We start from the raw sequence: 22,013 nt of genomic DNA on the forward strand, positions 1-22,013 counted from the left end.
CTGAATTGATAAAGAAGTTGGTTCAGATAGCGTGCAAGTCTTGTTCTTGTGCCTGAATTGATAAAGAAGTTGGTTCAGATAGCGTGCATATCTTGTCCTTGATGCCTGATTTGATAAAGCGGTTGGTTCAGATAGCGTGCAGGGCTTGTCCTTGATGCCTGATTTGATAAAGAGGTTGGTTTAGATAGCGTGCAGGTCTTATCCTTGGTGCCTGAATTGATATAGAGGTTGGTTCAGATAGCGGGCAGTTCTTGTCGTTGTTGCGTGATTTGATGAAGAGGTTGGTTCAGATAGCGGGCAGTTCTTGTCGTTGTTGCGTGATTTGATGAAGAGGTTGGTTCAGATAGCGGGCAGTTCTTGTCGTTGTTGCGTGATTTGATGAAGAGGTTGGTTCAGATAGCGTGCAAGTCTTGTTCTTGTGCCTGAATTGGTAGGGAGGTTGTTTCAGATAGCGTGCAGGGCTTGTCCTTGATGCCTGATTTGATAAAGCGGTTGGTTCCGATAGCGCGCAGGTCTTGTTCTTGGGGCCTGAATTGATAAAGAAGTTGGTTCAGATAGCGTGCATATCTTGTCCTTGATGCCTTATTTGATAAAGAGGTTCGTTCAGATAGCGTGCAGGTCTTGTTCTTGTGCCTGAATTGATTAAGAGGTTGTTTCAGATAGCGTGCAGGGCTTGTTCTAGGTGCCTGAATTGATAACGAGGTTGTTTCAGATAGCGTGCAGGTCTTGGTCTTGGTGCCTGAATTGATAACGAGGTTGTTTCAGATAGCGTGCAGGTCTTATCCTTGATGCCTGATTTGATAAAGCGGTTGGTTCAGATAGCGGGCAGTTCTTGTCGTTGTTGCGTGATTTGATGAAGAGGTTGGTTCAGATAGCGTGCAGGTCTTATCCTTGGTGCCTGAATTGATAAAGAGGTTGGTTCAGATAGCGTGCAGGTCTTGTTCTTGTGCCTGAATTGATAAAGAGGTTGTTTCAGATAGCGTGCAGGCCCTTGATGCCTGAATCATAAGCACGTCGTTGGTCGAACTTAGCAGTGCACTTGAAATGTCCATTCCATGTACAGCTATCGCCTAAGCATCGTTCAAGCTTCACCATCTTTGGTTTGGATGAACTCCATTAACGTGCCTACAATGCATTCTGACGTAGTCTTACGTTTCTTTCTTTAATGCTAATTCAAATTAATGGACCAGGGAATTCGTACAACGCACTTTCAGCAGGAATTCAGATATTGAAACGTCCGTCTAAAATGAAACCTTCTATTTTACTCGTCTTAGTCTATCCTTTTCTTCTTACTCAAACTTTTCTTAGTAAGCAAAGTGGTGTTGATCCCCCTTTAATGATCATTTTTATTACGATAGAAATGATAACACGGAGCAATGCCTACCAAAATCTAGTAAACTCTTTAATAAACGCATGATATACGTATTAATAATGTTGTATGGGAACACAGGTGCTGTTTCCTTCCCGTGTGTATCCAGCATTGCACGTGCATGTGGGCACGCCCTCCTTAAGGGCACACAATGCGTTCGTTCCACATTCTATATTAATTTGCACACCCCTCATCACTGGCTTGCCGTAGACCAGTCGACATTCTGTTACCTCTGCGCAATCTTCTGTCACATATTGCTCTCCAACCTGCAAAACACGTATAAATCTTTCATTAAAATTTGCTGTTAAATTCGCATACCACTTTATTAAAAAAACATTTGCTGAATACTTCAGAAAACCACATTGACCTAATGTGGAGTCGTTTTCAGGAAAATGTCTCTTAAAAGATCTACATATTTGTACATTGTACACAAACCGGAATTTTACAATTAGCGTAAGAATGCTACAAAGCTGAAATGTAACAATAAATCTTCATAATGAGAAAATAATTGAATACATTTATAGATGATCGATCTATATATATCACTTGATTACCATGCTTTGTAATGAATATACCCATGTATTACCTCTCGCATTAACACTAATGGTAGTAGATATTCCTTAAATAAAGTGTGACGTCACATTGACGACTTTGCATTTTAAACATCACTTAAAGTAGTGTATAAGTTTACCGGGACATAGGGTAGGTCCCCGCACTGACAGCCACACTCCTCTTTCTTCACGCACTTGTCGCCACTCTCGAGCAGGCCCGGCAAGCATTCACATCCGTCCGTAGTGGGTAGGTTACACGAGGGGTTAGGGTTGACACACGATGCTGGACAGCCACTCACGGACGGGTTATATCGCATGTTGATTGGGCATCGCAGGGCTACGACAGCAACATAGGTCAACCGTGACACAAACGTTATAATGATACATATTGTTAGGTTTAAAGAATAGCTAAAATTATGTTAAAGTAAATCTGATGTTGGAAAATAATATATATATCGTAAAATCGTAAAAACACATTTCAAAGAAATCTCAAAAAACATTTGTGCTTGAAGTAGGTATACATTTCAAGTGACCATAACTTACCTCAAAAGTAACAAGCACGAGTTACTCAACTACCAATGTAATAAACAGTTCACGTTTTGTCTATATAATCTTTTTCTCTAGAAAGGCGTGTACGGACAAATTAAACCTTTTGATATATTCAGGTTTGTTGAAATGCAAATTGGTCGATAAAATTGATAATCAAACAATCAGAAAAAAATATTTTTAACTCCAACATATCATACATACGACATATATCAGTGGTCCGCCACTTCACGTGGAATCCTCTAAGAGAGCACTCTTCATCGAACTCCTCATAGTAGCCACACCCTATAGACTGTACATCCACAGAGCTGTCGCCATAATTAGCGCAGACGTCGAAAATACAGGCCTTAAGCTTGACGTCTGCCAGGATTGGGTTTTGCTTGATACACTGGCGGAATGGACTGTCACTAACGCTGTAGTCCAGTAGACCACATAGCTCTACTGCCTTGGCTGCCTCCACGTGTTCCTCGGAACACTCGGGTGTCTCAACCTCTTCTGTCTTGCATCTACAGACATGTACGTTAAACATATTGTGTTCATTGGACTTAAGGATAAGTTTTATTGGAACTGATTGTTTTAAGTTATTAAAACGACAACAAATACGTTTTGAAATGAAACTGGTAGTAATGTTATAGATTCAGAATGAGATGTACAGAACAAAACATCATCGACATTCCATGGTCTACGCTCACCTTCGTTCTCTGCACACAGTCGATTGGCTTCAGGTACCTTATACATGTCCTTTGAAGATTAGAGGAACAACACACGACTTCAAGGCCATTCAATATTACTGTTGCGCTGCCGCGGGATGTTTTTGATGTACATGAAAGGATCAAACAAGTCTTCTTGCATCATCCACAAGGTGGAGCACATTGAACTTTCGATTTTGTCGTGACATATTTCAGGGTTTTAGAGGACGAAAGTGAGCGCACACTTGAAATTTCGAGGATGAGAACAAAGCGCTAAAGCACGTTATCACTTAAAACAGGTAAAATAAACCTCAACATCAACCCTGGCTTAACGCAAGTTGAACTCCATCTGAACCAAACCACACTGAGGATATAGGATCATACCCATAACGACAAAAACTAGACTTACTCTTCCGCAACACCTCCTTCCGGTTCAGTGTCATCCTCCACTATGTAACTGTGACCAATGATAGCGCCCCGCTTACGTTTCGGGTAGCCTGTTACGTCTTCTCCGTCCCGCTTCCGGTCATCGTCATCCAGGCCGTTACAGTTGCCACAGATACCGGTGAGATGTTGTCCGTAGTCGACTTTTACCTCCACCATGACAGCTGCCTTGCCATTCCACCACACCGTTACCCCGCAACGCGAGGTCACAACTACCCAAATACCGCTCCGATAGATCTGATAGCCATTTTCCATAACGGGTAGATGATGCAGGTAGCTGTTTACCTAATAATAAATTCCATAACTACACATTCGATTGTATTTAACTAAAATCAAGGAGCCATCAATTCATTGCATTGAACATTGTCAATTATATCAAAAATTAAAGTTAATATTTGTCATAAAGAAACAAGATACATGTAAATTATATTTTATTTAATGTGCATTGCTGCTGTATTGTTTGAAAAAACGGGGAAAATATTATCGCTAACATGATAAGCATTTTCTCTCATGCATGTGTATATGACAGTCTTGTCCACAGTAAGTAAGTGGTGTACGAAATCTCTATCCTACATCGAATTCAAGGTGTATGACGTCACAATGGGTCAACAATAACGTGATATCACGAAATGGGGAATACTCCATTGAAGCGGGAATTTCGACGCCTTTTTGTGGTTTCTTGGATAATTCTTGTGAATGGAATGCGAGAAAAATATTCTTTCATGCCTTGGTGTGCGAGATAGGCAAACTTCTTCCTTGGATTTGTTTCCGAATTTATCAAATCCACCGGTTGGACCCAATTTAAAAACCGTTTGGGTGAAATTTCTCTATCCTACACCCCTGGGCATGAAAGAGTCTTATATTACCACAAAGTGGTTCAAACTAGAAACCATCTAAATTGCTATCGTGTGACTTTAGACCACCTAATCACGATCTATTTGATTAACTTGGCCGCCAATCTTACCAACACCTTCTTCCTCCTGAGTAGCCTGATATTAACTTCGTTGATCCTGATGTCCACCAGTCTCGTCCACGACACACGGGTGCTCTTGCCCCGATGTTCGTTTTTGACCTCTATGTTGAAATAGCACCCGCCTATTGTCTTTTTAAGCTTTGTCAATGTGTATTTACATATGCCTTGGAAGTTGAGCGTTTTACCGTCGTAACGGGAGTAGTGCGGATCTCCGGAGGCTGAGCAAACACACTTCCCTGTCAAGGGAAACAAGGTATGATATAGTTGAGCTTCTTTAATCCACTGCATACATGCAATTTACTTTTGGAAAACCAGAGTAACGAACGGTGTATCGGACTGTTACATGAACCACAAATGCTAGAATTTTAATCATTTAATCATAAGCAAAATATCAAAAGATATGCGGAATGTTTAGAGTTTATGTCTAAAGAATACCGTGCTAAAGCATTTCTCTACATGACACTGAAATCTAGTCATGCGTTGGAGCCATTGTCCATTCTCAAAAGTTCCGTAAGAGAATAAATTTTAGTATTCTTGTAAATAAATGTAGTATTTATCCAGATATAACTAAACAAAGACATTAAATAAAGTTTTCCAAATATTTTACATTTTTCTTCTGCTTACTTTTACAGGCCACTTCTCCGTCACCTACGTAGCCACCCCGACAAACACAAAGGTTGTTGATACACTCGGCGTTGTCAGCACACTTGTTCCCCCGACAGTACCCGTCCACTGAAATAGACACATCGCATAATGTCCATCAGGCTGGTGAGAAAATAGAGTATACGGATACAATTGTAAGTATTGAAACAAATTATTTCCATGACATGGTCGTTTTATATATTGCTCGGTTTGGTAAAACTGACACTTCTCACTTTTGATCTGAAACTAATTAGGTAACGCAAGCATGTTAATGTTGCTCCTAAACATTATAATACACCAAAATCAAACAAAATGTTAATAGTTATGAATTTCCATTATTTCTGTCTATTTGCACCAGTGCGTACGTACCTAATATGTCATATGACCGTCACGTGTGACAACATTAAAACGTCCGCGATAAAGCATGCCTAGTTCACTCCGTTACCGATATTTTTCACGAAATTTCATAGGATACACACATTTTAGCATACTTGAGAACTGCCGAAAAGTGGTGATATTCTTTTGCATTTTTGGTAAGAGCTTGTATTCAGCGTAACGTTATGCCCAGTACGGCGCGTATACTTCAATACGGTTACATTCGTATATGTTTTATACATGTTGATAACAGGTTGCTCTCGGGGCGATCTATGGAGCAAGTGTTAATGTTCCTATGTAAAACTTCAATGCTTTAAGCATTGGCAGGCGTCATAGAGAATAATAAAAACATAGAAATCTACTAGACCACGATCAATACGGCAATAAAGTGAAATTAGAAGTTTATTGGTAAACTAATCTTATTTCGAGCGATACCGGCTAAACTATGTCATGTTAAGCATTAATTTATGATATTTAAGATTATCATATCATGTTAAACATAAGACAACGAACACGAGTGTTGATAAATACAAAATACAGTCGACATGTCAGCTGTTACGGATAACCTGCCAACGCTGTAAACAGCGTGACTTCATTAGAATGCATAACTTGCAGCAATGATCTTTTGTATCGATACACAAATGAGATATGGGACACCTTTAACTTCCATTCGGAAATACCTGTAGTAAATTACTTGTTAAAACACTTATACACTGAACTATTTACCAACACTTTCTTCCACCACTATTTTCAGCAGCTGCATATTGAAAAATATTGAAAATTTATGAACAAATTATTACTTATCAAACAATCATAGATGTAATACATGAAACGAAGTATATTAATTTCGTCAATGAATTGTTTCTTACGATCGCAGTAGGTATATCCGTCCCCGAAGTAGCCTGGTCTGCAGACACACTTGAAATTTTCACAGACGGCATATTTAGCACACTCACGGCCTCCGCAGATACCCAGTGCTGCCATCATCATCATCATCAGCAGCAGCAGCAGCAGCAGCAAGCAGGAAATGTTGAACATTAGAGATTAAAATTATCGAAAATTAAAAAAATATAATTGGAACAAAAATTGATAAATGAAGATGTGTTCCTTTGTGAGAGATACTGATATAAACTGATGTAGACTAATCATAACACAAAAACAGCCATGGCCGGTGTTCTCATGTAAGTTGACCTTACAGCTGTGTGGTCCAATGTATTTAATTCACACTGTATCTATTACCCAGTTTTAATGGTAAGCTCGATATTTAAATATATTAGTTATTCCTCTTTGTTATTACTAAATCGTCACAACTCACGTTCACACTTGAGGTAGCCGTTTCCATGATAACCGGTGTGACAGACACATGTTCCGTTTGAACACTGAGCGTGTTCAGTACAAACACCTCCACCACAGAATGCTGGAGAATAAATATAAATGTATATACACACACATTGAATAAAAAACCCTCAAATAATATCTATTTTTAGGTCATCTCTTTAAAGGAAAGGAATACACCGTTAATACTATATAATTTCAAAAGATAGATATATAGCCTTGTTTTCAACTGTAGTTATTTATATATATTTCAGTATTTACGGTATCACGATACCCTGGAATTATAAACATTTTGAATATGTACTGTAGATATTTTATTCTTTCTTGTTCGTAGTAGAAAATCGGTAAAAAGTAAATTATCACATACTACTTTGATCGTCAGCTAAAGATCATACTTTATTCCTTGAATGTTATTTGCCGTACTTACGTTTGCAGGAGTTGTAACCATCCCCGAAATGTCCAGCCTCACATATACATTGGAAATTAATACATTTAGCATGAGTAGCACACTTCTGGCCGTTACAAATACCGTGTGCTGAAATCGAGAATCAACATCCTTTACATCTCAATTATGCAGATTACTTTAGACATTTTTTTATTCTTTTGTAACATATTGCATAATAAATATAAGTTTTGCTATAGGTATATCGAATCGAGCAGAGATTGAGTTGGAGGAGGAGATGTCAATTACGTGTATCTTTTAACAAATTGAAAACGGTCTGTATCATTGCTTATCGTTGAATTGCTGAGTATTTGAATTTAAAGGCCTTTTACTTACGTTCACACTTCCAGAAACCGAATCCATGATAATTTTCCTGGCACTCACAATTACCGTTTTTACATTCTGCAAACGGAACGCATAACCTCCCATTGCATGTTTCTGAAAAAAGGCCCATATACACGCTTATAGTTAGATTGAATAGGAGATACATAACATTAATTCAGTTTTCTTCCTCTACATATTTGATGATTAATGACGGAAGTGTTATACTAATATTTTTAGAGATGCAAACGCAGCATTTTTTTTATATTTGTCATAATTGTTTTATTTTAGTAAATTAATCCAAACATTTTTAAATTGCATATCATTTAGAGATCAGAAGTTATCAACGCCATTTTGCCGTTTGTTGTTTACGAAGAAGCGTGTTAGGAGAGAGGGAAATGGTGATATCAGAAGCAATATTACTCATAAAACAACGCACAAATCATATTAAAATATTGCGAAAATTTTACTGTATGTATCATATTTCTTCAACGTTTCTTTATAGTATAACTTAACTTAACTAAACTTAACTAAACCTTTATATCATTTAACCTTAACTAGACTTAACTAAACCTTTATATTATATAACCTTAACTAGACGTAACTAAATCTTTATATTATATAACCTTAACTAGACTTAACTAAATCTTTATATCATTTAACCTTAACTAGACTTAACTAAACCTTTATAATATATAACCTTAACTAGACTTAACTAAACCTTTATATATTATATAACCTTAACTAGACTTAACTAAATCTTTATATTATATAACCTTAACTAGACTTAACTAAACCTTTATATTAAATAACCTTAACTAGACTTAACTAAACCTTTATATTATATAACCTTAACTAGACGTAACTTAATCTTTATATTATATAACCTTAACTAGACTTAACTAAACCTTTATATTATATAACCTTAACTAGACTTAACTAAATCTTTATATTATATAACCTTAACTAGACTTAACTAAACCTTTATATTATATAACCTTAACTAGACTTAACTAAATCTTTATATTATATAACCTTAACTAGACTTAACTAAACCTTTATATTATATAACCTTAACTAGACTTAACTAAATCTTTATATTATATAACCTTAACTAGACTTAACTAAACCTTTATATTATATAACCTTAACTAGACCTTTACACCTATTGTGAGATATTATGGATTTTATTACTTCACCTTGACATTTTACGATGCCGTCTCCAATGAACCCTGGCTTACATTGGCACGCGTAGTTTGAACATTGGGCGTTCTCTGCGCATGTTTTACCACCACATAGACTTATCACTGAAACAACAAAAAACTGATCACTTTAAGAAACAACAAAACATGCATGATTTACGTCACCAAACATCGCCCACATCAATTTACAAAGCTAGTTTAAGTATAACCAACACGTTTTTGTAGATTACATTGTTTTTGTGATAGAATAATTTCACGTTTATTCGCGACGAGACCCTTCGCGAATTCAAAGTTTCTGTTATCTTTAATCCCTGATCTCTAACGATCAATACTGAACGTCGCGATGGTATACTTCAGTTATCAGCGAACATTACGTACGGGCATAGTTCGCAACAACCAGTACACATGAAAACAATTGTATTAATTAATATATATATGTTGCATTCACATTGATCAGATTAATAAGGATTTCCGTATGCTTACCTTCACATTTAAGATACGGATTTCCATGGTAACCAGGTTGGCATTGACAGCCTGTATTCGTACATTCTGCATACAGAGCACATTTCCTCCCGTTGCATAATTCTATTAATATATATATTTCCATTTAATTATCAATAGTGTCAGTAAAAATAGTACTGAGGTAGGAGTTATTGAAACAACTGATCGAGAACGTAACATTTATGAAATTTGATTATTTATTGATCTACTTCGTTTTATTTTATTGTTCAAAAGACCAAGATGCTTTATTCAATATAATGTTTTAATTCCTTTTGAATGAAGACATACATGATCAGTACGTAGAAAACTACATGTCAAATAATGTTTTATTGTTTTTGATTGTATTGTTAAAATCACAAGAAGTGCATCATTCAATATGTTGTAATGAAAATTGCCTTTTCCTTTTGAATGAAGACATTATCAGTACGTAGTAAAATATCTGTCAAATTTCTTTGAACAATCCACGACATCACAATATCATATTTCGTTTGGGGGTTGTTAAATTTGCCTGGATGTTTTGGATGATTTAGGCATTCACAGGATCAGTGAGGGACGGTTACGGTCGTTAAGTTGTACGGTCTTCTTACTTTCACAGTAAAGGTATCCATTTCCAATGTAGTCATGAGGACATATACAGTGGTATCCTGTACACTCGGCGTTCTTAGCACAGTGTTTCCCTCCACAAACACCCAAAACTGTGGACGAAATCATCATCTATCGATCATTTACTGGAAAGGTTGTAAAATTAACCAGACATTTTCAGGAAATATCTATCTGAATATTCTTGAATATTTACATTCTGTATGCTTAGACCCATTGACAAAAATTACATTCATAAATGCATAACACAGGTGTTCATAGAATCTCAGCACGTGGAAACTGATAGTAACCTGATCACACTGCGTAGTAATACACTACAAAAACTACTCACTCGGAACGACCGACCTAGATGCTTAATTCTTACATCTTAAAATATTATTGAACTGTGCTTTGTGAAATATCCACGTATTCACGTGTCCTGTGCTACAAATAAACATTGAATATGGAACTACATTTTGTTGTGTTATTGTTGTTGACGGTTGCTAAGATCTCTCACGATAGTGTCACATTTCCCCGCGAAAAAACACTGTTCTCGCCACTGCATTGCACCCGTGTATAAGCAGGAACAAACCCTGTTTATTTTTTTAATTCGTTGTTATATCGATCCACTGAAAGGATTCGTCAATGTAAATATAAGGAATGATATTTATTTTTTCAACATTTATGAGGTCATAACAACAATGGGTTTTTGGACATATTTTTCATGAATCGCTAACGCGATTCATTCAATATGTCCATAAACCCATTGTTGTTATGACCTCATAAATGTTGAAAAAATAAAAATCATTCCTTAAGTATACATTTTATTTCTTTTATTTCAGACTTATCTCATCAAATATAAGCAAACATGCGCAGTAAGTTTCAGAGAAGATGTTTTCGGAGACTTCGCATTCAGTCACAACGACACCAGGCAGCTTATAAGAGGATCAATTCTGGTCCGGATCATAAAAAAATATTTTGTGTAATGTTTGTGAATTTTAAACAGCAATCACGACTCATTATAAAGCTAACAAGGCTGAGTCCACGTCCCCAGAGTCAGTGCATCTAACCCTATTTTAACAGTGTACAGGTGAACTCTTGCATGAATTGTTCGGCTGTTGTTAGTTTTGTACTTTGTTATCAAACATCCCATGGAAACGTCGTGTTGCGATTATTCTAGATATTTGTAGATTTTTCTGACAGTTTTAAAAGCAGCATTAACATTGTTATCAATAAAAGATTGGCAAACAGCCTTTACCAGGGGTTTTTTGAAGACAAATAAGGTTTCCATAGAAAAGAGTGTCACATATAAACGGGCGTCACAGCATTTATACTGTACTACACTTTTAATATATATATCTTCAGTTGTACAATATGTGACATGTGAAGAAAAAATCTTTATGGGCATGGTCGTAGATCGACTCGGGATTAGTAACACAAGAGTAGTTGGTCGTAGGTCGACTCGGGATAAGTAACACAATAGTAGTTGGTCGTAGGTCGACTCGGGATAAGTAACAAAAGGGTAGGTCGTATGGTGGGATTGGGATATAGAGTTAGATTGAACCATTGCGGTGTGATAACCAAACCCTCCGGACCTACCATACACACACAGGATTTAACACTGCTATATATACACGGTAACTACACCGCGACTGTAATCGCGGTTTCAATACATTTGCATATTCTACTCGGTTTTAAAGGGCGGCAACTCTGTGATTACCTTTTTACTAGTATTTCTTCATAGTCTAAGCAAAAATAACGCGTTTGCCTAACTTTTTATCCCGATCAAGAATGGAAAGGTTTAAATGAGTGTGTGATCACTTCGATTTAAGCTTTTAACAAGACGTGGTTGTGAATTTACAAATTTTACAAATGATATCATTCTGAGATACATATTGTAAGATTTGAATAACCCTAATCTAAATATTGGTAAAATGTATGATTTTTTTTTTTATGAACCAATTTTTTTTTATCAAATATTATTAATTACTAACTCAAAGCGTGACGTCACTTCATTTGAAACGTCAAATTTAGCCGAATGCAGCACTTTTCTCTTGGCGATTTGCTTATGCGCCGTGCGTCTTGTTTAATGATAAAAGCATGATAATTTCAGACTTGTATAACAGTTAATGACATTTATTTCGGTAAATATGTGCAACATGGACCTAAACGTGGTATTGACCTCGACTTAATATCTCTTTCTCAGGTCCATATAACCATGTATTTTCCTTAACCAAAAGTCCATCAATGAAATTGAAAACCGTGCTTTGATACATTCATCTGGATAATACATTGTAATTATTAATTTGGTTATTAGCGTTGGCAGGATATTAAGATAACATAAAAGTTTACAATATTTTTTCTGATAACTTTAAACAAAATGGATTTGGTATAGGAAAGTAAAATAATGTTTTTGTCTGCACACCCATTGTTGAAGTCCATCCGTTAGTGAAGACAACTTGAATTATGCGGTTAATGTTGTGTGTTGATATAAGATGAAACACTGTCGAATTCTTGACGCCGTATATAAAATCATGTAACATTTCATACTATATGCACTCGGATCCACATAGAAATTTGTGCAAACTCACAAGAACAGATATATTGTCATAGGTTTGTTAAAACATGGTTTATCCTGTTAAAGTGAGTAAATCATATCGAATACGGTCGACTCGACCTCGTGTATTTACAATTAGCAATAATTGAAGCAGAATTATAGTTAATATTTATACCTTTAGTCTGTTTTAATTTGATCTAATTTCGATCTTTTTAAAGATTCGGCAAAACAGGTCATGTGGTGGGATGCTTTATAGAGTTGGGGTCTTTGCGCGTAGCAAATGGTTAATCCAAACCCTCCGGACCTGTTAGTACTGATGGATGTGATATTTGTATTTATACCTTATGTGTAGCTTCTGCCATTGTAGAGGTGCAACTAGATTTGCATACTATCAGGCGAGACAACTCATGTTGTGTGTCTCGTCACACTTTTACACGGTGTCTTTTCAAAAAGAGTTTTAAAATGGTTTTTAAGGAATAAATTGCGGATATTAATTGATTATCATACACCATTTCGAGAAGTACTCTGATGGTGTCAAAGTTAACAGGTTAAACAAATTGGGTTATTAATCATAAACTGAAATGATACATGCATACCCATACAATCTCGTAATTAAGTTGACAAAGCTTCATACGCTTCACTACCGCAAGTATAATACACACACGGACACTATTGAAGGGGGATAACTATGTTTTATCGTAGTATCACTTCCTATTTGGTTTATCAAAATTCTGATTGTATGATATTGCCTGTGAGTCACAATATACATGTGAATGTGTCCATGACTAATTTGAATATTGATAAGGTTGTGGTCAATACAAAGGTGAAATAAAGCTACAGATAACATCAATAGTAAGCAGGATGCACAAACACACACACACACACACAACACACACACAACGATCAATATATTTTGTGTTGGTAGTGTGTTTGTAGAAAATAAATACCCTTATAACGTTAATTTAACAAAATGCAAGTCGTATAGTGGGATGGTGTATAGAGTTGATGAGATGTGATAATCCATGCCCTCCGGACCTACACTGTAAATAAACACGATAAATGTATATATACCAATAACTTATCTGTTGCCGTGTCACAGGTATAAAGTAATTTGCATATTATCAAGCGGAGCAACTCTAGTATTGTGATGTACTTACGTTCACACTTGATGAATCCGTCTCCATGATACGCCGGCTGGCAAACACATTTTGTATTTTCACAATACGCATAGTCGGCACATTTCCTGCCATCACACAGTGCTGCAAATTAAAGGGTAAAGTAAATCAGTTACAAATTACAATATACAGATTAATCTGTGTATATTAATGTAAAATCGTCGAGATAATCAAGTCTGTAATTAATGGATACATATGGGACACTAAGTTCGAGATATCAAAGTTCGACTTATTTACTTGTTAATAAATAAAATGTTAATATTACTCACATGATATCACAGAACAGTGTGTACTTATATCAGGAAAATCCCATTTGTTTTGGATGGGGAGAAAGATTTGCATTTGATATGAAAACAGCTACTTTGAAAACATAGATACTTTAGATTTTATTTATATATTTATTTTTTGAAAACAATTACCTTGAAAACATACACTTACAGGAGAAGACTTATATAGGCACTGTCTGTTGTCTAATCCTTTTGTTAACACAATAAAATTTGTTGAAACCAAATAGACACTTTAGATTTTATTTATACATTTATTTTTGAATATAATATATATAGTATTGAACACAAGCGATAAATTAAACTGCAACCTGTACCTAACTAGAATTTTGTTTTTCTTCGATATGTAAAGGTAAAAACTATCCAGAAATGAATTAACCTGGAATGTTAATAAAGACGTAATGATTTCTTATCTATGTGATATTTCTACTATTACGCTATTACTAATTCTTGCTTTAATTATATAAATTTAATCGTCTTGATTAATTGAAAAAAAACTTATATGATTTATTGATATTAATCAAAAGTTATACATGTATACTCAAGTGGTTAATTGATTCATTATCAAAAACTTTGGATTTTACTATTGACTATTAAAAAATACCCACAAAAACATCGTGGAAAAGTGAATTGCAACATGCAATGTTGATTAAGCTATTAACTGTAAAAGTTGAAATAGACATGACATAATAACAATATACAGTTCCCTGTCACAAATATTACAAAAGACTGTACAGTAAATTCAAAGGAAGAACGAACTTAAGAACTTATTTTGTTGACATTTACTGCACAATATCCGTTTAGGTCGCAGCAGTGGCACGAAGGTCAAACGCAAGACAAGGGTTCCGAAACGTTATGTAGATATACAGTAAAAGTGAACGTTACCTATTAAAAATCTTTATTACGTCACAACCTCTGGCTACAATGTATCATTTATTCTTAAACTAGTATATCATGTAAACATTACAGGCATACATTTCAGCCACCTCACAAGGTTACTGTCAACTTTGGGGCTAATTGTTCACAGGCAGATCTAGAGTCAACCATCTTGTTACGTAAAATAATCACAATAAGAACGAAGTAAGGACGCATCTAGACATTTTAGGATATTTTTTTTTACAAATCATCCGAAAACCACCCTAAATCTTGATCTGAACCAATGAACGCAACTATAATATATCATGGAACCAGATTACCGGAATTTTCAAAACCGTTCATGTTGAAACGTCAAACAAATAACACTTTACCATCACACTGTTCGTATGCGTCCCCGGTATAGCCATCCAAACACAGGCATTTATAATTAACACATCTTGTATTGTCTGCACATTGGCGTCCTCCACAAAAATATTTAGCTGTAAAATAAAAGTTTGGTTACGGAAACAAACGCAGTCAGGATAGTTAAAACCAATATCACACGTTTTAAAGCAGTGTGCAATATAGACAATAAGAAATACGAGAAAAGAAGATAAAAAGCAAAACTGAAAAAGGATTCCATAATTTGTTACAATTTAAATGAACATGTTACATATTTGTAATCAAATTGATATAAAATGCTTAAACGTTTTGTTTTATTTTGAAATCAGAAAAAACCGGACACCAATTAAACAACATAAGCATATTAGTGTCGAACACTATGCATTGAAAAGAAAGAAAAACAATATAACAAGTGAAGGAAAAATATAACAGTGGGCAAATATTTGTATATGTGTTATGTTTGTAAACATTTCGTTATTCAAAGCTTACGTTCACACTTGATGAGAGCATCTCCGTGGTAGCCCGGGTCGCATACACAGCTCCCGTCAAGACATCGCGCGTACTCAGCACACTTTCTTCCTCCACATAGGGCTGTTGTGAATTAGCAACAATATCAGGAGATGAACTGTTAGCCATTTGAATTTACCGTATTTGTTAATCCTTTAATGCACAATCGTGAACATTTTAATTTATTTACGGTATTCTATGAACAGAACATGTATCTTGTATTGCTATGAGTGTTTTATATACACATATATCAATACGTTATTTGAGCAATATGGTTAACTAGTTTTATCATTTTTGTCATCCATATCGTCCAACGATTTGTCATCTTAATCAGTTTCTTGATGAGTTAGTTACAAAGAGAAACACGAACAATGAGACTTTTATATAGATTATTTCCGTTTATTGCAGAGCGATATGTCTGAGCGGATATCATATGATGTGTTACCTTTACAGCTGCTGTAACCGTCCCCAAAATACCCTAGCTGGCAGTGACACAGGTAGTTAGTACAGACAGCGTTCTGACAACATTCCTTCCCACCGCATTGTGTGTTAGCTATGAAATATAGAGTCTAACTTTGTATCAGGAAACACTATAAAACCTACCTAACGACAGTCGTTTGATAGGTTTTACATACGTTCACAGTGTTATACGTATAGTTATCGCGGTTTGACGTTTCAAACTTTCGCGTTGGCAATATTGCTGTAATCAAATATTTCTTGCATGCACATTTTTGTGGAGCTTTTGAAAGATTCAACATTATCGTTAATATCATCTGGATGAATATGTCAAATTTTACAGTATTGCGAACAATATCTTTCATACTTGATAAGTGGGCTTTTTGTTGATTCCTACCTTTCTGTTTCTTTGCTAAAAATAATCTGGCTTTGTGATTATATAGAATTGGAAAAAAAGACATAGCTTGAATTTGAATATATCTTTATAAAATCATAGTATTTTACTTTTGCAATGAAACAATAGGGGTGAAAATATAAAAATAAACAACTTATATACAACAGCACGTTACTGAAAGATGAGCAAATATTTATTGGAAAGAAAAGAATGGAAGAACCACATACAAACATCTACTATGATCATCAAGACGTATGTGTTACATTTCTTTTATAACAGTCTTCGCTATGAAATTTACTTACATTCGCACATGACATAACCGTTTCCATGGTAACTGCTATTACATTTACACGTGCCATCTTCACAATGCGCGTACAGCACACATTCTTTGCCCCCACATAGAGCTGATTGTAAATAAATAATAATCTGAACATCTTATAGAGTGCTTAAGTGCAAACGTACATTCTTCATCAAATTTGTAGGCGTATATTTGTTCACGTGTGTATGTCTATATGTTTAATGATTTTTTTTATATATTTTTATATTTTAATATTTACATTTATAGTAATATAGATATTGATACATCCATGTAAATATGATCTTCTTTCTGCTTAAAACTGTATATATATATGAACACACACACACAAATACAATAAAGCTAGTGATATGCGTTAAATTTTGAATATACAGGAATCAACATCACATGTCAATTACTCACGTTTACACCGCTCGTAGCCATTACCAATGTAACCCTTTTTACAAACACATTTATAGTTGAGACACTCCGCATAATCAGCACAGTGCATTCCGTCACAGATTCCGAAGGCTGAAAACGTAAAAACAACGTTTCTATTTATACATTCATACATACTGTAACTTTATCCAAAGTTAAACCAGACAACAGTGACCCTAAACAGGATGCAAGAGGCATTTATATTTATTTCTTCTCGTTTCTTCGTTCTATTTGCTTCCTTCTTTCTCCTTCTTTCTTCTTTCTTTTTAATTCTCCGTTTTCCCCTACTTATTTGCATATTTATAAGAGGTGGCAGATTTACATATATGTCTGAATCTTTGTTGAAACTACTGTACCTTGTGAAATGCTATTGGAAACTTTAAATTAATAACGGATTGGATTCTTTCAATAGTTGTTCCTTTTTTGGTTTTGACTTACTTTTTAATAAATTTCCAACAGCAAATCACATATACATGAAATACTTTTAAATTGGAATACTGTATATCGCTTTATTCGGGAAGGTATGTCGCAACGCTTATTTTGATAAACGCTTCGTGATATAATTAATAAGCTCAGCGACTGTAACGCTTAATTTTGCAATTTAATTATTATATTTAGCATCGGAACTGTACTTAAGACAAATTAAGAATGTGCTTAACGTAATTTAGTAAGATAAACAAACATTTTTTTTTCGAAAGGAAAGAATAGAAAAAAAAAAATTATATAAAGATTTTGTTTTAAATGTAAATAAAATACTGTTGCCGTTATATTATCCTGATGGAATGACATGTACTTACGTTCGCATTTGATGTAAGCATCACCCTGGAACCCCGTCTCACAGGCACATTGGTTGTCAGAACATGTGGCATGCTCCCCACATTTCCGTCCGGAGCAGTAAGCTGTGGAATACAATGTGTTCATACTCATGTGACATCGTAAATATACTGCAAAGCATTACAAAATGATAGCAACATATTTTTTATAATTCTTTAAAGATTCGCTTTTGACCACAATACAATTAATCATATTACTGGCTACCTTATATAAACTTCTACGAGTGGTGTTGCACGTGACATACAAAATCAATGTATGATACGTGGATTATGCACCTGGTGTTCTACATGGTGACGTAGGTGTATTCGATTTGTCTTAACTAAAAAAATCTTGAAAGATATAACCGCAAATATGTACCACAGGCGCAGATAACTGTACGCATTGTATTAATAGTGGATATCTTATAACAGTTCTTTTCGCGCGTATCGAGACGCGCTTGATTTTAATCTTAATGCCCAGGCGTCCAGCGTGTGTCAATATTATTTACTACACAAAAGTATGTGGATACTTCTAAACTACCATGTATTTAATTGATATCGCCAATATAAAATTATATAACTTATATATTGTATAACTGTGGTTTTATCTAATTCAAATTTAATCTATACATTTTGAAGAACAATGAATTTCCTTTCATAAGGATTTTATGGAGAAATATAATTGAGTTGTATATCAAGTTAAGTCTGTAAAAACACCCTTCATCATTTCAACTCTCCCACTTACAAATTATTGCTATGCATATGATGGAAAATAGGAAACAAAAACACAACAACCATATTCAAATATTTGTCTATAGTTATAAAGACACACGAACAGTATACTTACGGTAACAGGCGTGGTATCCATCTCCATAAAATGTCTTTTTACAGATACAATGGTAGTTTATACATTCTGCATTCTCACTGCACGGAATACCATTACACGTTCCCTCGCCTGAAACATTGAACACCCATTCTACTCTACTGTGTTTAAACACGTTATAGATTTCCTCGCATGATAAATAAAACACCCATTCTACTATACTGTGTTTACACCTTGCCTTGGCTGAGACATCAAACAACCATCATACTCTACTGTGTTTACACATTGTCTTGGCTGACACATCAAACACTGATTTATACTCTATTGTGTTTACACATTACAGGTTCCCTCGCATGATACATAAAACACGCATTCTACTCTACTGTGTTTAAACACGTTACATATTTCCTCGCATGATAAATGAAACACCCATTCTACTCTACTGTGTTTATACACGTTACATGTTCCCTCGCATGATAAAAAAAACACCCATTCTACCTTACTGTGTTTATACACGTAACAGGTTCCTCGCATGATAAATGAAACACTTATTCTACTATACTGTGTTTATACACGTTACAGGTTCCCTCGCATGATAAATGAATCACCCATTCCTCTCTACTGTGTTTAAACACGTTACAGATTTCCTCGCATGATAAATAAAACACCCATTCTACTCTACTGTGTTTATACACGTTACAGATTCCCTGGCATGATAAATAAAACACCCATTCTACTCTACTGTGTTAAAACACGTTACATATTCCCTCGCATGATAAATGAAACACTCATTCTACTCTACTATGTTTATACACGTTACAGATTCCCTCGCATGATAAATGAAACACCCATTCTACTCTACTGTGTTTATACACGTTACAGGTTCCCTCGCATGATAAATGCAACACCCATTCTACTCTACTGTGTGTATACCTGTTACATATTCCATCGCATGATAAATGAAACACCCATTCTACTCTACTGTGTTTATACACGTTACATATTCCCTCGAATGATAAATAAAACACCCATTCTACTCTACTGTGTTTAAACACGGTAAATATTCCCTCGCATGATAAATGAAACACCCATTCTCCTCCACTGTGTTTAAACACGTTACAGATTCCCTCGCATGATAAATGAAAAACCCATCATACTCTATTGTGTATAATTGCCTTGGCTGACACATCAAACACTAATTTATACTCTATTGTGTTTACACGTAACAGGTTCCCTCGCATGGTAAACGAAACACCCATCATACTATACTGTGTATACACATTGCCTCGGCTGACACATAAAACACCCATCATACTTTTAAACACGGTAAATATTCCCTGGCATGATAAATGAAACACCCATTCTACTCTACTGTTTAAACACGGTAAATATTCCCCCGCATGATAAATGAAACACCCATTCTACCCCACGGTGTTTAAACACGTTAAAGATTCCCTCGCATGATAAATGAAACACCCACTCTACCCCACTGTGTTTAAACACGTTAAAGATTCCCTCGCATGATAAATGAAAAACCCATCATACTCTATTGTGTATAATTGCCTTGGCTGACACATTAAACACTAATTTATACTCTATTGTGTTTACACAGTACAGGTTCCCTCGCATGATAAAAGAAACACCCATCATACTCTACTGTATTTACACACTGCCTTGGCTGACACATCAAACACCCATCATACTCTACGGTGTTTACACATTGCCTCGTATGATAAATGAAACACCCATTCTACTCCACTGTGTTTAAACACGTTACAGATTCCCTCGCATGATAAATGAAACACCCATTCTACCCCACGGTGTTTAAACACGTTAAAGATTCCCTCGCATGATAAATGAAACACCCATTCTACTCTACTGTGTTTATACACGTTACAGGTTCCCTCGTATGATAAATGAAACACCCATTCTACTCTATGGGTTTATACACGTTACATATTCCCTCGCATGATAAATAAAACACCCATTCTACTCTACTGTTTAAACACGGTAAATATTCCCTCGCATGATAAATGAAACACCCATTCTACCCCACTGTGTTTAAACACGTTAAAGATTCCCTCGCATGATAAATGAAAAACCCATCATACTCTATTGTGTATAATTGCTTTGGCTGACACATCAAACCCTAATTTATACTCTATTGTGTTTACTCGTAACAGGATCCCTCGCATGATAAACGAAACACCCATCATACTCTACTGTGTATACACATTACCTCGGCTGACACATAAAACATCCATCATACTCTACTGTGTTTATACATGTTACAGGTTCACTCGCATGATAAATGAAACACCCATTCTATCCCACTGTGTTTAAACACGTTAAAGATTCCCTAGCATGATAAATGAAAAACCCATCATACTCTATTGTGTATAATTGCTTTGGCTGACACATCAAACCCTAATTTATACTCTATTGTGTTTACTCGTAACAGGATCCCTCGCATGATAAACGAAACACCCATCATACTCTACTGTGTATACACATTGCCTCGGCTGACACATAAAACACTAATTTATACTCTATTGTGTTTAGTCGTAACAGGTTCCCTCGCATGATAAACGAAACACCCATCATACTCTACTGTGTATACACATTGCCTCGGCGGACACATAAAACACCCAACATACTCTACTCTGTTTACACATTGCCTCGGGTGACACATAAAACACCCATCATACTCTACTGTATTAACACATTGCCTCGGCTGACACATAAAACACCCATCATTCTCTACTGTGTTTACACATTGCCTTGGCTGACACATAAAACACCCATCATACTCTACCGTGTTTACACATTGCCTCGGCTGACACATCAAACACCCATCATACTCTACTGTGTTTATACATTGCCTCAGCTGACACATCAAACACCCATCATACTCTACTGTGTTTATACATTGCCTCGGCTGACACATAAAACACCCATCATACTCTACTGTGTTTACACATTGCCTCGGCTGACACATAAAACACCCATCATACTCTACTGTGTTAACACATTGCCTCGGCTGACA

General features: G+C 35.5%; 1 protein-coding gene across 1 annotated transcript in view; it reads right to left on the bottom strand.

Moving 5' to 3' along the window:
- Positions 1-1,396: 1,396 nt before the first annotated feature.
- Positions 1,397-22,013, bottom strand: part of LOC110466960 (zonadhesin-like) — a 42,332-nt gene continuing 21,715 nt past the window's right edge. Inside the window, exons 23-43 of the mRNA XM_021523790.1 lie at positions 18,992-19,099; positions 18,130-18,231; positions 17,318-17,425; positions 16,902-17,003; positions 16,195-16,302; positions 15,732-15,833; positions 15,233-15,340; positions 13,684-13,785; positions 9,978-10,085; positions 9,373-9,474; positions 8,887-8,994; positions 7,703-7,804; positions 7,352-7,459; positions 6,905-7,006; positions 6,459-6,566; positions 5,197-5,304; positions 4,564-4,808; positions 3,565-3,884; positions 2,671-2,972; positions 2,061-2,257; positions 1,397-1,635 (exon numbers count right to left, since the gene is read on the bottom strand). Coding sequence (XP_021379465.1) covers positions 1,426-1,635; positions 2,061-2,257; positions 2,671-2,972; positions 3,565-3,884; positions 4,564-4,808; positions 5,197-5,304; positions 6,459-6,566; positions 6,905-7,006; positions 7,352-7,459; positions 7,703-7,804; positions 8,887-8,994; positions 9,373-9,474; positions 9,978-10,085; positions 13,684-13,785; positions 15,233-15,340; positions 15,732-15,833; positions 16,195-16,302; positions 16,902-17,003; positions 17,318-17,425; positions 18,130-18,231; positions 18,992-19,099 — 2,960 coding nt within the window. The 3' untranslated portion in view covers positions 1,397-1,425. The remainder of the gene's footprint in view (positions 1,636-2,060; positions 2,258-2,670; positions 2,973-3,564; positions 3,885-4,563; positions 4,809-5,196; positions 5,305-6,458; positions 6,567-6,904; positions 7,007-7,351; positions 7,460-7,702; positions 7,805-8,886; positions 8,995-9,372; positions 9,475-9,977; positions 10,086-13,683; positions 13,786-15,232; positions 15,341-15,731; positions 15,834-16,194; positions 16,303-16,901; positions 17,004-17,317; positions 17,426-18,129; positions 18,232-18,991; positions 19,100-22,013) is intronic.

Source organism: Mizuhopecten yessoensis, unplaced genomic scaffold, assembly GCF_002113885.1.
Source record: "Mizuhopecten yessoensis strain PY_sf001 unplaced genomic scaffold, ASM211388v2 scaffold1721, whole genome shotgun sequence".
Lineage (NCBI taxonomy): Eukaryota > Metazoa > Mollusca > Bivalvia > Pectinida > Pectinidae > Mizuhopecten > Mizuhopecten yessoensis.